General features: G+C 38.8%; 1 protein-coding gene across 1 annotated transcript in view; it reads right to left on the bottom strand.

The window, feature by feature from the left end:
• NHSL1 (NHS like 1) overlaps window positions 1-16,401 on the bottom strand; it is a 113,094-nt gene that overhangs the window by 25,050 nt on the left and 71,643 nt on the right. The window contains exon 3 of the mRNA XM_026076227.1: window positions 7,310-7,437. Within this exon, the coding sequence (XP_025932012.1) occupies window positions 7,310-7,437 (128 nt within the window). The remainder of the gene's footprint in view (window positions 1-7,309; window positions 7,438-16,401) is intronic.

The raw sequence follows: 16,401 nt of genomic DNA, 5'->3' as shown, positions 1-16,401 counted from the left end.
ACTCCAACAGTTTTGTGACCCACCTTGTTTTTAAAAGGCACTGAAACCACTTCCATAAAATCTATGTGAATGTTTATATGTTTATGTGTGTATATACACAAAATACATGTGTACATATACATACACCTGCCTTGCACACCAACACAAATACCTTCCCCTCTCAAATCACTCAGATTTATAAAAGCCTTCACTAACTTCAGCAGTGTGGGAGAGAAACGCCATCACAGACGGGAAGGCAGCTTGTGGGCTGTGCCTTCCCACAGCGCAGTCTAAAAACAGCTCTGAGCGCAAGGGTTTGCAATGACGGCGGCACAGGTGCGGGCAGCCCCGTTGCTACAGGACGTCACTGGCATCACCATGTGCACGTGTGTGTGCTTAAAGGACTAATTAGGGTTTGAGGGGGAGAAATATTATCCCCCCCTACAATGCACTTTTCTCCTACTTGGATCTGGGCCCCACAGGGGATATTGCAAGCCAAGTTTTGCAGTTTCTAGGGGGGGTGAGGAGAAGCTCCAGTAACCTACCGCTGGTCCGGCTGACTGATACTGTCAGCATCAATAATCATCACCTTCAAACCATACTGCAGCGTGAGGTCTCAGCTGCCGTACAGCAGTCACCATGGGCTACTCCAGCACCTCAAGCGACAGAGGCATTCAGTTACAAAGCTATGTTTCCTTTCCAAGGAAATTACCCAAACAAAGCTGAACTCTTTTTTTTTTTCCCCCAGACTGAATCTATTAAAATACTGAGATTAGATAGAGAGAAAAATTGAAGCATCTACTACAAGGGAATCCTACCTATCCAAAAAAATATGGAATAACAATCACAACTTTTGAAGACTTAAAGTTCACAAATTTGGTGGAGGATGGAGGAAGGACAGAAATTAATCACTCCAATGAACATATAATGAATGAAAAGCAACTGAAACCCAATTGCGCAGTTGTGGTCAAACCACTGTTTCAATGAAAATGATTTTCTACCACAGGACAGTGGTGTACGTCCATAAAATAACTGAAGGGTGTTTTTGAGCGTAGGAGGAAATGTTCATGCTTCATCTGCAGGTATTTTTTCCATGGTTTTCATGGCTTTTTGATGTAAAGATACTTTTAAAGGGCATTACAGATACAAAGCTGTGCAAAGGTAGAAAACTGCTCATATTGCAGCTTTCTTCATGCAGAAATTATTTACGTCTAACCAGGCTGAAAACAGGAGAATGGAGAGAAATTCACAACAATAAAAAACAGGTGTATTGCATACTTTACATTTCTTTACATGATTTACACATTTTTAGAAAACATTCCTAGATTTACAACACAGAAGCTTGCAGGAAGATTCGATGAATTGCTGCTGTAGAAACAGGAATGCCTTTTCAAGCAAGGTATGTTATATTAGAAACAGCACTGAAGTGGGCAGTGCTTCAAGATTTTGCTATCTGCTTAGCAAATCTGATTATAAACACTATGTCCATAATAGAATAGAAAGCACCTTTCCCATTTTTAAAGCATATCTGATTCATAGTAACTTTATTCTTGGACTTAGATGGCCAAACTTCTGTGTTCAAACTACTGGGACGTCGCACTTATTTCCTGAGGAGAGTTTTTTGGAATTTGTTCTTTTTAATGGACCATGGGAAGAGTGAAAAGTGGTATGTGAAAAGAATGGGCTTGGACATTGCAGTTTTTCATAAACACGCAATACAGGGGGGACAAGCATGAACTTTCAAATGGGAATTGAAATGAGAATCCAGGAGAAAAATGGCCCATAAATACACCATGGACAAAGACAAACTATTTAACTCAATAAGTCTGAGCGTCTTCATTGCCTTGTTGACACACTGTTCCCCAAGTCTGCTAGGTCCCTCGCACAGAAAACAGTTTCACTATCCCAGCATATTCACACTATTTTGAAAGGTCCCAGCTGATAAGTGATTCTACCTTGCTTATCTCACAGCATGTCCTGCCTAAATTCCCTGTTTACTCAGAATCTCCTTGTGGAGGAGAAGGACCATGTGCTGGTGGTTTACATTACACTGTCTGAAAAGATGGGACCTCCAGGAGGCAAATTCAATTGATACAATTTTACCTTTCAACAAAGGAACTTGAAACTTCTAATCATGTCTTTCACCTCACTGTATACCAAAATCATTTCTAAAATTAAAACTTCTCAGCAAAAAAAAATAAAATCCATGCATTGTTGTGAAAAGGAGCCACAGCAATGCAATTGTCTGTGGAATTCATGTATATTCAGCTATTCATGTATCCCAACTTCCTATTTCTTCTCCAGCCTTTTATTAGGTTTGATGGCATCAAGCGCCCTTTTTCCAAATGCAAAGGAACCAAGTCAAACAGTAACAGGGAAAAAGAAAAAAAAAAAGTCCCAAAAGTCCAAACCCTGCTGCATCCCTCTTTCTTGGTTAAACAGTGTTCTAGAACACTGCCACATTATAAATTCATGTTAAATTACATTTAACTTGAATCAGTCATATCCTGCACTACTTAGTGTCCTCTAGACCAAGATCCCTAATCTAGTCTCCCTGATTTTGGTAGAATATTCTTATTAATTCTGTGCACAGACCCCTAGTTGCACTAGGCAACTTCGCTAGTACTAGTAAATCATTCACTTCGTAGCCTTCACTGTCTCATTACAGAAGTGATTTATTTGTCAGCAGAAACTACTGACCACCAAGCAAGCACTTAACCAGCACTGCTGAACTACTCCTTTCTTCTTCTTTTACTCTGTTGCAATGGGATTGAAAACAAGAAAAGCCATCTTGTGTCAGATCAAGTCTATCTAGTAGGAGTATCTGCTTTTTGATAATGGCCAACAGAAACTATACCGATGAAACTAAATCAGTGCAAGCATGCAGTGGACACCTTCCCCTGCATATTCTCCCAGCATTGGATGGAATTTTCCCCCAAGAATTTATCAGGTTGCTTTCTGAACCCACACAGACTTCTACCATCCACAATTCTTGCAGTAATTGCATGGTTTAAGCATGTGTTGAGCAAAGAATTATCCTCTTTTGTTTGTTCAAAGAGTTTCCGTATTCATTTCCTTATGCTTTGGCATTTTATCATTCAAATTGCCATTTCAAGTCAGTAAATTTTCAAAAAGTGTGAAGCATTATAAAATACACCTGGTGATTACAAAAGCACGCACACTCATTTGCAGTGGGTGGATAGGGAGACCAGCTGAGGGCACCACCACCTTCAAGTACCTCCAGCTCTGCCAGAGCCCTTGCGGCACAGCTCTAGGACAGTCGCACCTCCAAACTTGAGTAACAAACTCCTTTAGCCCCTCTTAACACATCAAGCAAAATTTTCAACCAGACCTTCTCAAGTCCCTGTAAACCAAGACAGGTTAACACATTTGTTTCCACTTAAGATACTAAGCAGTCTCTTGCAGATACTGAACAGACAACTAAGAGTTTTGCTGAGTACAGTGGCAAAAGCATACTTTTTTTCCCCATAAAAAAGCACAGTAAACATTTTGTCATCCAAAGTTTGACAGACTGTAACAAGGTAAAGTTCATACGCCAAGTGATAGGACCAGGGGATAAATGCCATGAGTTTTTGGCATACAAACGTTTGCACAGGTGGAATAAAGACGTAATATAGCGCATGCCTGGGACCAAGTACTTTGTATAGCTGGCATCCATCATTTTAAAAATGATGTATTGATCCAAATTAGGAAAGTTTTTCTTGGCTAGTTAAAAAAAAAAAAAAATCAAGCAGCCAAATAATAAAACACAATCTTCCACTGGTGAGGGTGTTCAAAAGAGGAAAATGTTAATAGAACAAAATTAATTAAAAAAAATACAGTTTACCAAGTATATAAAGGATGCCAGATTGCAGATATAAAGCAGTAATGAGAAAAAATAAAGGACATGAAACACATGACATTCTTTTGTTGAGTGGTTGATTTTTTTCTTTTTGACAGAAAACAGAAGCAGGTAATGACTGAAGACTAAGAGCATAATAAGATTGCAGATGTGCTAATGCTACAAGCAGGTATGACAGCTGGATGATCCCATTTGTGGGCAAGGTACCTTGATGCTCCAGGGAACCAAGTTACAACAGGCACTAATGCAAGACTGAGAGATGCAACCTAACAGACTAGACTGTTGAGTGAGAGAAAAAGAAACAAAGAGAGTGAGTGACAAAAAGGGAAAGAAAACAGAATGAGAAAAAAAACACACAAAAGGCAAAATACATTTAAAATACATAATGTATACATTTCAGAACACAAGGGGAACCAGAGTTTCAAAGATGATCTTAACACTAGGAAAACACATCCATAGCGAAGAACAGGAAAACTTTCCAAGTACTGTCACCAATAGTGGTATGTAAGAGATGAGAAAAGGAACACTGGTTACAGTACTGTGATGTAAAAGCCAGATAAACCAATTTAATCTCCAACAAACTCAATTAGCATCAGCAGAAATACACTGAAGTGTAATTTGGTCTGTGCTCCATTAATGTAACTTGTAAGAATCAACATAAGAGTAAAAAGGTAGTTCCATATATTTCATTTTGTATAAACTATCATTCAGAGACTTCAAGTTTCTGTCTTCTACTTTTGTTTGTTTGCTTGTTTTTAAGTTGGGCTAACTTGCCCATTTACCCCCAGCAGTTTTCCTTTCAAACAGCAAATGTTCAGCTTCTCTTAGACCTTTCCCCAAGAATCTTGCTGAACCATGTGTTTGTAGCATGAATATTATCCTCTGGTGGCAGACACTTACCTCCACAAAATAAGAGAACGTTTGTGGATCTAGGTCTTTTATTTGTGTGACCTAAGCCATGGTTTCATATTATATCTTCAGAGAAAACAGACAAGTGGAGTATCTGGCTACAATATATATATTTTTAAGTAGATAATAAAAAAGTAGGGAAAGATGGTTTCCTTTGCAAAATCACCATGTATTAAAATACAGTTTTTCTGCAAGTTGGCAATTATGTCAACTTAGAAGTAAGTCTGCAAACAGTAAATAGCTATTCATTCATCTGTTATTATTCTGCTATCCTCGAATTTCATCAATTAAGTAGTACATGCTCAGAATTTAAATGTTTGCTTTTTTGCCTTGAATAGACAAAGATAACTACAAAGCTTTCATCCAGTGGTAAGGAGGTCACATTTTGAATCAGAGGTTCTTGGTGACCTGAGTTCCACATTGTTACTCAAGAACTCTTCTTCTGACATCTGAAAAATGATTGTCTCAAGGCACAAGACTTATTAGAAGTACTTGATGTTTTACCAGTGGGATTATAATTCAAGTTTAGAGAGCTGCTTATGGTACATGTTTGTTTAAAACAGAATAAAATTGTAAGCCATTACATAAAGCAAAGCCAATTAAAAAAAAAGATACCGGTCAAAGGACACCACAAAACACTGAATTTGACAATATGAAGGGAGAATCACAGTGCAGTTTTGTAATGGATTAACATCTTTCTGAGCTCTAAATAAGAGTTAAGGTTAAGGTTCCAAGATAATCAGTAACATCGAAGACTCAATATGTCAATTATCTTTCTCCACAGCTTTGAACCATGCTTGCAGCAAAAAATATTTATAGGAAACTATTCCAATTTGAAATGGCTATCCTTTCCAGGAGGCATAATTAGTTGCATTTAAATTTTTCAGAATACACAGAAATCATTTGTAACACCTTATGTTAAGATTATACTCCATGAAAACCTTAACCAAGATAAGAATGACAGGTCTGAGTCTGTAAGAGGCTTTACCCATGCTAATATGCTCTCATTCAAATAGATTTAAAAAAAGTGTATTTGTATTTTTCAAATGTCACATTAGTTTTACATATGCAGTTGGGTCACAAGCTGCATAGCACTAGCTAGGACAAGTTGATAATAAGTAAGTATGTGTGGAAGGTATATATTATATTAATAGCAACAAGCAATCAGTTGATATTTTCCCCAGTGCAAATTATGACTCCATTGATTTCAGTAAGGCTTTGCAAATTATCATTATAATGTATTCCAAGGTATTAATGTGCCTTACATTCTCTCTTCACTGACAATGTATACTGCATGCAGCTAGCTAGGATGCTGCAACATTCCCTGCCAAAACACAGATATAATGCAATCAAAACCTGGATGAGAGTCTGCACACATATCACAACAATTTTTATTACAAGATTAAAAGACATTGAGGATAGAATCGAAAACACTGTATGATGGTATCCTTTAAGCTGAGTTCACAGGATTTGCACACACTGTACAGCAATAGAATTATTTGGTCTATGCTACAAAGACACGTATAGTTGAGTAATTATTCAAAAAAATTAAATGGTGTTACAATCAAGGATACCCTACCTCTCTCTAAGCAACGTTCTGTGGCAAAGCATTCTAGAATATCTATCCTGAAAATCCCAGGAGCTCCAGCGTTTCAGGTTTGGACAGGCAGGCTCTAGTGCAACTTGCTGTCCACCCTAGCACTAGTATCTTAACTCATAGCACCAAGACTAGACACAGCTTGCCTCTCAGAGCCCACAGGCACAGCAGGAAAAGGTAAGGACAGAGGAGAGAAACTCCCTTGCTTTTTCTGCTTTTCAGAATGTTAACACCAATTAACAGCTTTTTTGTTGAAACGTATATAACCTCGATAAAAATCCACAAGATGTCTTCAGAACCTTCTTAGGATTTTTATTCATCTGTTTCTTCTCTCTCTCTCTTCATTTGTTTCATTAGTTTTTAGATTCTAAGCTAACCACAAATCGAGTTGAGCTGCAGGCATATAAACATGAAGCAAACTGAAACACAGCAAGTAGACACAGCATCGACAGGCAATCTTTCATTCTTCTGCAATCCCTTACGCAAGTGGTTGTGATGCATTAAGACAAAACCTCTACTACTGAAACTGCATAACCATATCAGAGAGCAGTTCAAAGTGCGTACACGTTGCTGTTTGAGTACACTGGTGACTGGTTAAACAGCTCTTCCCAGTACTTTATTATATATACATACAAGTTTCAAAACAGCTACCTGCATTGGTGTCTTCTCTCTGCAACGTTACCACACTCATCCTCACTTTTACATCTTTATCATGCCAATGGGAGTGTTAAATACACAGGTAAGACTGGGATTTTTAAGAGTCTATAGAAGTCACATGATCTAAAAGCATTGAAATTCAAAGGATAAACACTTACCTATCACCTTATGATCCTTTAAAACAATCTTATGATCCTTAAAATGATCTTTTAAAAATCATACCCCATTTGAATAATAAGAATACTGCAGCCAATTAAACTGTACGATGCATATATTCCTTCCAGCACTTTGCCCCCCACCATTACCTTTTGTTCAATTTCTTCATAATCATCCTGGTAACTTCCACAGATTGCACTGGAGGAAGAGGAGAAGGTTGGGCCCTGAGAGTAATACTGAGAGCTCCGATAGCCATCCCTCCGCAGTTTGTCACACTCTGCAGAAAGAGATAGGGGAAGAGGAGATTAATTTATTACAAGAGCCAAAGCTGTTTATAATTGGTGTACAATACACCTACAAAAGTACATTATGTTTTATTGAATATATTTACCATTCATTAGCATTGTCTGTCCCAAGCAACAGAACACAAAGGTGCATTTCTCATATTTGTCTCTATACAATATATAAGAGAGAGGAAAATCTACATATGCTCACACACTGTGTATATACATATCACTTATTTAACTCAGGAGATGACAAGAGCTTCAGAAAGACTATGCAGAGGGGGGAAAATGATTTATTTATTTTTTAAGTGAGGTCTGGCTCAGTGTCTGGACAGATGGCAGAATCTTGCAGGATGGGAGAGAGAAGCATGGGGTCTTGTTTGCCAGGCCAGTAGACATCCATTATGTGCCTTACACTTGAAATGATGATGTTGCTCACTACTCAAGCACCATCTGCTAAGTAACTTTGGCACTGACCACTTGTCTTGCTTTCCAGCCTGAGGAAGAGACCATGTATTGTTATCTTGGAGAGAGGAAAGCAAATTATAGGGAGTTCAAAATCTCATGTCATCCTTCAAGTGCGTGCAGCATATAACTGAAGAGTTTTCAGAGCTCAGAAAAATTCAGAGCAAACCTGCATCCCCAGTCAAAACGGCCACAATTCCAGTCAGCACCCCTTTCCCCCCATCCAAATTTGCCATAAGTGTCTTCCTGTCTCCTAATTGATATTCAGTGAGATTGTGCTAAAGAACAACAGACGCTGGAGCATAAGGAAAAATTAATGTTCAAGATGTGGCAACCAAACTGATTTGCCCAGTCAAACTGTTAGCTTTACATTTCCAGAGACAGAAGTCTGAATCTGTTGAAAGACAAGGAAAGCCAAAAGGAAAATTAAGTATTTAATATATTTTTATCTAAAAACTGAAGTTTCTGCACAGTATATGTGCATTATCATGACACAAAGTGCTTTTGTCATCGCTTGCTGCAGAAAGATTTTCTGCAATTGTAACATGTCAGTCTCCTTATTTTGATCTCTTTAACACCCCTGAAAATAGAAAATATGCAATGTTTATATTGAGGGAAAGATTTTAGAGAGGCTTTTACTTGTCAGATGAGTAAACAGAGTTATAACTTGCAACTACAGCACACTTCCTCTGTTATTTTAGATGCCTCCAAGACTGAGATCTGAGGACTCTATGCAGACAGGTTAACTTACCTACAGCAACCACAGCTCTGCATGATGATTTCATCAATATGGACTCCCCTGTATGTGTGCACCCACATCAAGCAGGCAAGCTTAGGATTTGGTAGTTAGCCTCCCCTATCAGAGCCAGACACATGTCCTGGCCTATCTCACACTTCCATATGAGGTCAAAAAGGGCACTATGGCATGAACCTTTCAATTCTCTCTCAATTCAAAGACCAACAGCGGTGGTGGGTTTTGAGATCCATATCAATTACCACATCCCAAAACCACCGGGTTCATAACCACATTTACCTGTTTGTCATGCGTTAACATGCATTTCACTGCTGGCATCTGGCATGCAGCTGCTGCACTTCAGAACAGGGGTAGAAAAAGACTGCCAGCGACCTCAGTCAAACAGAAACTCCTGCACCGCTCTTCAAAATCTGGCATTGTATCCTGCCAACTCCAGTGCATAAAGCTCACAAATGCAAACACACTGATCTGCTGGTTTGCCAGTCTGAGATGCAAAGCAAAAGTGGTAAGCAGACTGCAGCAGAACAAGATTCAGGGGATAGTAAAAAGACTGGGACTTGTGTCAGCTTGCAGCACAGGTTAATGAACTAACTTGTCAACTTAGTCACTACAAGTTTTAGTTTCAGACCAGTCACTAATCACCACAGACAAGACAGCTTAAGGTGTATGTAAGAATGCACTGTTTTTCCTCTCATTCTGGGGCTAAAGCCTACTGACTACTTTTGTGATGCACAGATATCACAGAATGTCCCCAAAGCAATGTGATTTTATGGAACTAGATATATGTATGTTCTAAGATGAACAGCTTCACCTTATTTATTCTCCTAACCAAGGAGATGATGATGATGATGATGAATGCTCTTCATGAGGCCCAAAGGAGTTCCAAAAACTAGAGAAGCACAATACTGAAGGTCTCAATTCCAGAGTAAGTTCAACAAGCAGACTGACAATAAAAAACTGACAGTCTATCAAGTTCATGACCTTCACTTGTCCCCAAAACAGATGTTCAAGATCCAAGTAACATTAGAAGCTCTTGAAGTGACATTGTCAGAGAAGCCAATAGAATCGCTACAAATCAGCACGTGAAACACACCAACAAAAAGGTTATTTGTCCTGAAGAGCAGCCCCTTTTTTTTTTTTTTTTTTTTAATGTCACAGCACATTTCACAGCACAGCAGAAAACAAATACTCTAGATAGCACCAGAGGCCAAACATCAGCAGAGGGTTGAGGCAGACTTCCTTCACATTACAATGGACCAGAAGCATAACCAAGGTCAACTATTGCATACAGCTGAAGCTACTATAGCTGCCAGACTGAGGGTGGTAAACTTTTCTGTTTAAAGACTGTTCTAGCAAAAGTACACACACCTATCTGATCACTATTATAAGGTGCACATGGTCTTCTGGAAGCAATCAGGTTTGTATTTTTCAGATATATTTTTATTTGTTTATGTGGAAAATACCCAGCAAGGAGATAGAACTACTTACTCAAGGAAAAACTCTAGGCATGGATCCTTTTTCCCAGAAGAGCAGTACCTTTTCCTGTTTCCATGACCCCATTATCCAAAGAGTAGCACTATACACTGAGTTAGTGAAAAAGTTCTTATAGTTAAGTATGTTATTTCAGAGATGACTGTATTGAAGCTGAAGAGGAACATAAGGACACAGCCAGTTCCAGTTATTTACTATCTTCTTTTTTAAGAATGTGACAATACACTAATGCTAGCAGAGCCATGGACATAAACCGTCCTGGTCCCAATGGCAGAGCTGCCATTACTCACATTAGTCAATTCACAAAAACATACAAAGAATTTCCATATTTCTGCCCAAGAATTGCCAGGGCAAAACACAGGAGACTGCACCAAGACGACACAACCACTCATTCCCAAGCAAACATCAAACAGATCAACTCTGCAGCACATGCACAGTAAGCTCAAAGTATGCCCCGAGTATTGCATGATCTTGAGTGTATCTGATCTGATCAGTAATATTTCTGTGCCCCAGATGAACCCATTTTGTTCACACAACCAGTGGCCATTTGCCCAGAAGATATGGGAGAGAGGCACTGCTCAGAAATTGCCACGGGGTGGTGCCATGGCAGGGAGGCTGGACCTTAAGCTCAGTACCTRTCTACATCCATACATACACACTCAAGAGACATCCACAAGCATTTATGAGACAAAAGAGTTTAATACAAGCAATCTGCTTCTCTGTGTTTCTAAGTAGTTATTAGCAACCAGTAAAAATACTGTTGTCTTGAGAATAAAACAAGAAGATACCTACAGGGACAAACCTACAAACTTGACATCAAGGTTATTTAGACACCCCAAAAGTTCTGATTTGTTTCAACTAAGTAGCCACCTAACTAAATACTGGGTGGGTGAAGCAATGAAAGACAGAAAGCAGAGATACAACGGCTCAGAAACATCTGAGTTTGCCTTGGATCCCGCAAACAGAACCTCGAACCTCGAGCCAACTGTTAAGGTCCAAAATCAAAATGCCAGCCCCATCACGGGCAGTTTCTATGAGGCCTGTATTCAGGGTGGAGCAGATGCATGCCCAAAGTTGCAGAAACAGAAACTCCACGGTGCAAAGAGAGAAAGGGAAAGACCAGAACATGCTTTGTTGGCCTTCGTATAGCTCCCTGGTGTCTCACTGTAAGCAAAAATGGACAAGTGACAAGCTGACAGCTGGATCCACATGCCTGAAAAATTATCTCAGCTAAATTCAGGGTGACTTCTTGGCAGAGCCTTTCATGTTGTAACTTGTATTTTGTAGAGTGGGTTTTTGGGTTTTTTTTTTTTTTTAACTAGAGAAGGGCTATTAATTGCTCGAGTCAGCTAAACTGTCAGCCACAGAAATAAATCTGCTGACTAGTATATTAAAACACATTTATCCGCTCGCTACACATATCACTGGAAAACTGCTCTACTGCCTGAGGTCAGAAATCTTTTTTTGTTTTTCTTTTTAACTTTAAATATTGTAGTCAACCCTTTTTCTRTAAATACTCAGGAAAATCCTTCTTTAAGTCATAACTACAAATACTCTATTGTATAGTAACTTTTCAAAATGTGCTAATTATACCTAAAAACATCAGACTGTAGTACAACATACATGTTTTTCTCATAAAAGTGAACTGATTAAATGATACTTTTGTGACTTTACAGGTCACAATGTATTTTAATAATCACAATAATATTATCACTGCTTATTTGTTTTTGAAGAAACTTTTATCTCAAAGCTGATGAATAAGCTCATCCAATTTTCATTTACTTCATGCATATTTTGAATTTATTTTTCCTGTTGAGCTGAGACAACTAAGATCTTGTGGGTTTGTCAAAAGACCTGGACTCCAGGTTCAGAATTGCTGTGGTCTCACTAATTCCAAGCAAAACACTTAGGGTTAGTGTCAGGCAAGGACTGTACATCTGCAGACACTATACTATCTAAATTTCATGTACACGGCTGCTAAATTCAGAATCCAAGTGGGTACCTACACTCTGTCTGCAACACGTGGGTGTAGCTAGGCACTTTAGAAGAAAGCCAGCTGAAAAACAGAGGTGGTTTAACTCTTGTCGTCTTCAGATGAGTAACAACCAGCGCGCCAGGTCCAGCACACCAGAGCATTCCTCTCAGGAGGAGCACAAGGACCTAACAGGGATTATAACATCTCCTCTTCTGATGGTTGTGTACTTTTTATCTAGTAGTTGCTTAAAGTAAAATGCCTAAAAGCTAAGAAAGTATTTTTCAAGTTGGCATGAATTTTAATTGTTTGAGGATGAGAACACCAGCCAGATCTCCAACTTTCTACTACTGTGCTCTAAATATTAGGCAAAAAGGTTGCCACCTTAAAATAAAAGAGCCACAATTGCATTTTGCGTTGGCCTGATCACACAGTTGTGCATGCAGGCATGCTCTGAGCACAGGTACCAAACCATGCCCCATGGAGGGACGTGGCTGCCCCTTGGCCTGTTTCTCACCTCTAGTGAGAAATGGGCAACAAGAGGGCAATTCCAGACCGGATGTGATGCAGAAGTGCAGTTAAATGGGGAACTTTCAGGGAGTAACCTTAAGACAAAGAGCTTGCTGAGGTCAGGACTGGGATCGTAATTTAAAACTGACGCCTTAGTTCAAAGTTCTCTTTTGCTTAGTAAAACTAACTAACATTATTGGCTCTAGCTCTGGGACTTTTATGATTCCCTCATTTGTAAACTGAGGATAATAATGCATGCTTGTCTTTCTGTGGATGGAACATGCTGAATAAATGCAGGGCTGTACAAATGCAATCTGTTTTTTGACAAATATCTCATGCTAAATATGACTTAAAAAGAAAGAAAGAAAGAAAGAAAGAAAGAAAGAGTTCAATTTAATTCCAGTATAGCATCTATTTTTGTCCCTGGATCTAAATACGAGGCAGGCAGCTTGTCTCTACCACTCTATATTCCTCTCAAGAATTCATTCAGCTTGGATCAAATGCCATTTCCCTTAAATGTATAAATCCCCATATCATCTCCAGAACTTGACTATCACAGGGAGGGCTTCTATATCAAAGCCTTAAAATATGTTGCAAAGCCACAACAATGACGCACTTGTGTAACAACTGAACTGTAACCAATGCTGACTGCAAAGCAAGTTCATGAACTTCAGCTATGATACATCCAGTGCGCCGTTTTGTTCAGACTCCCATTTTTATGGGTCAGGAATTTCAACAGATGTACTACAGTAATGGCCTAGCCGAGAGATCTTTTGCTCAACAGCTCTATCTAGATGTTTTGGCTAATACTTGTCAGCTTTCACTGATCCATCTGCCTTCCCTCTTATTTCCCTATCTCCTCCCACAACGTGATTTTATATTGCTATACCTAGATCTTTATTTTTACATCCAGTACATATAGAAAGGCATAAGACAACCCTGGAGATAGTCAACACTGGTGCCCAACACAGTGCTTTCACAAGCAAATGCTATAAGAAGTGGCGAGCTTTTCACCCACCCCAGCAGGAACATAATCTTTTACTGTGAGGACTTCTTACTTCCTGACACAAGAAAGGTCTAACAAATTTCTCCAGGACTGTCAAAAACTGTTAAGTGCATTCCCCGCCTGGAATAAGCAACCAAGCCAAGCTGCACAGATAGCTTTCAGTGACAGGTAACTGTGCTAAGTTTCCCAGAAACAAAGATGCCTTGGGCTTCACAGGATGAAGGTAACCCTAACGGAGGGCTATCAGACTCTACAAAAGAGAAGACTCTTGCATGTCTTCATACTTCAAAAAAGTCTTATTGAAAGTATCCAAATTTATTTATGTTAGATCTACTCTTTCCAAACCACAAGCGCTTTCTCTTTCATTGGGAAGGGCCCACCAAAATGATAACAGGCCTCCTAGTTAGGTTAGGAAGACCAGCCTTCCAGAAAAAGCCAGCAAAATGGCCAGACTTAAAAAACAACATGAAATTTATTGTTAGAGTGCCTGTAGCTGAATGACCAGAACAAGAATATACATAATTGCCTTCCCCCCCCCCTTCTAAATGACTTTTACTTAATAGTTAAAACAGATTGGACCCAGACCAGCTTCCCCCATGTGCTTCAGAGCTGGCCACACAAATGCTTGTACTAACACTAGGAAGGGGCAGGACCAGGAGCCGTGAAGGGGACCACATTGCTGGTTTACACAAGCAGGAGTACAAATTTACACCACTTTAAACTGATCATAAAACTGCACCGTTGAAGTAAAGCAAGCATACAGTTAGATTTATTTTCAAGGGTGCCAAATCAGACAAGTACTGCTGCAACATGAAAATACCTTTTACAGTGTTAAATGAGCCAATGCATACATTTTGATCATTTCTTTATTTCTTTCCTTGCAGCTTTTCAAACAGATAAATTTAATTCCATCCCTACATCCCCCAAGTAATCTGTACAATTTACCCATACAGAAAACCTTTCTAATGGCACCAAAATGAAACAGCCATTACAAATTGTATTTGTTAACCAGCTGTCACTGGGGAGTGCTCAAAATAATTAACACCATTTGTCCTGAGTTAATTTAAATTTCTGCAGAAGTGTTATACCACTACGTTTACTCGTGACAAGATGTCATAAGTTTAACAGTTTCTATTTTCTATTCGCTTTCGTTAGCATGTTTGATGCTGGCATTTAAAACAAATTATCCCCACTTTTTCTCTAGCATTTTTATGGATATTTGCTGTTTCTTAGACAACTCAGTGCAGCTGACATAAAAATACATAGGGGTTTTCTATTGTTTTTTCTCCTAGAACACAGCTTTGTTTTAACATTAACATTATATAAAATACTGCAGACAAGCATGTATAACAACACAGTGTAAGGTGGGGATAAAAAGAAAAGGAAAACAACTGACAGTCTGATATCCCTTATGATGGATGTTGCTTGCCTAGCACTGAAACAACTATATCACACGTAATAATAATGCAAATTGCTTTTCTCCAAAGACATAGATTTGAAAAGGGATGAGGTTCAATAACCTTTCAACCAAATCTTGCTACTGGTTCTGACTTACATCATAAAATACTAAGAAAACACATATTAAGCACATTAAGAAAAACTTCTTTTAACCCTGTCACTGGCAATGTTTTCACTTTATCATGTGTAAATGAAGAATATGCAATCAGTCTACACTTAGTCAGACTATACATTTTCACGCTCGGCACTGCATTATGTAACTAAACCTAAAAATATGGAATTGAAATGCTCCCCAGTAGCTCAATTTCCTAGCATGAGAGCAGCATTCAAACATATGAAGTGTAGACTCCCAGACAAATTCTGTTTAGTTTCATTTGAATATTCCCTTTTTATAATTCCTTATTAGAAAGGGCAGTTGCAAAACAGAACTTTGCCAAAACCATCAACAGATATACTATGAATTAATTCAAAAAGAAAAGGACAGGCTACATGGGTAGAGCCACTGGCACTAAATTGACTATTGAAACTAAAACAATGAGAAATAAGTTGACTTCTATTTTCTGATTTTGCAGCTACAAGGCCTTTCCAGAACATATGGTCTATCCTGAGCCTTTAATGATCTTTTATTTCATTACATTTTCCAGTTGGTGGGGAGCTCACATCTTGACATCTCTCTGAACCTGAACCGGACCTATTGTTAATAGGAAGTGGTTCCCCCCAACTTTGCACCTCTTTAATGAAAGACAGGATCATTTTAAATTTGTAATCTTCTCAGCAGGATTATCAACTAGTAGGGCTGACCCTAATATTGCTCATCTGAACAGTGATCAGGCAGAGGCACTGAGAAAACACAGGTAAACGCATACCTGCCTGGAGGGTAATAATAGAGGCTTTATGAGTAACTACTTAAATTTGCTTTTATTTGACAATGCTAACCAGATGTCTTCTGGAAAACAAACCAAGCGTCTCAATCACTGCTGCTTAAACACATTCCTTGAACTTGGCCAACAAAGCTAAACAGAAGCTACAGCCAGCCCAATCCAGTTCTTCTGAAGATGAGACAATAAATGAATCATCACAGACACAGGAACAATGAGCCCTATACTTTGTACAGAGTTTGAATCAACACCACTGCACTGGGGGAAAAAAAAAAAAAGGCACAAAGAACAGTCAATTGTGCAGAAAGTCTCTGCAGCTACAGTTTGGAAAAAAAAGTACCAAAGTTAGCATATTGAACTGTTCACACTATTTACAGGGATGCAGTTCTCGTTACAAATCTGGCACCTTAGAATCCTCTGGAA

This window comes from Apteryx rowi, unplaced genomic scaffold (genome assembly GCF_003343035.1).
Source record: "Apteryx rowi isolate R43461 unplaced genomic scaffold, aptRow1 scaffold_429, whole genome shotgun sequence".
In the NCBI taxonomy this organism is placed as follows: domain Eukaryota; kingdom Metazoa; phylum Chordata; class Aves; order Apterygiformes; family Apterygidae; genus Apteryx; species Apteryx rowi.
Note: the sequence above shows the minus strand (reverse complement) of the source record. Positions and strands in the feature narration are given on the sequence as shown.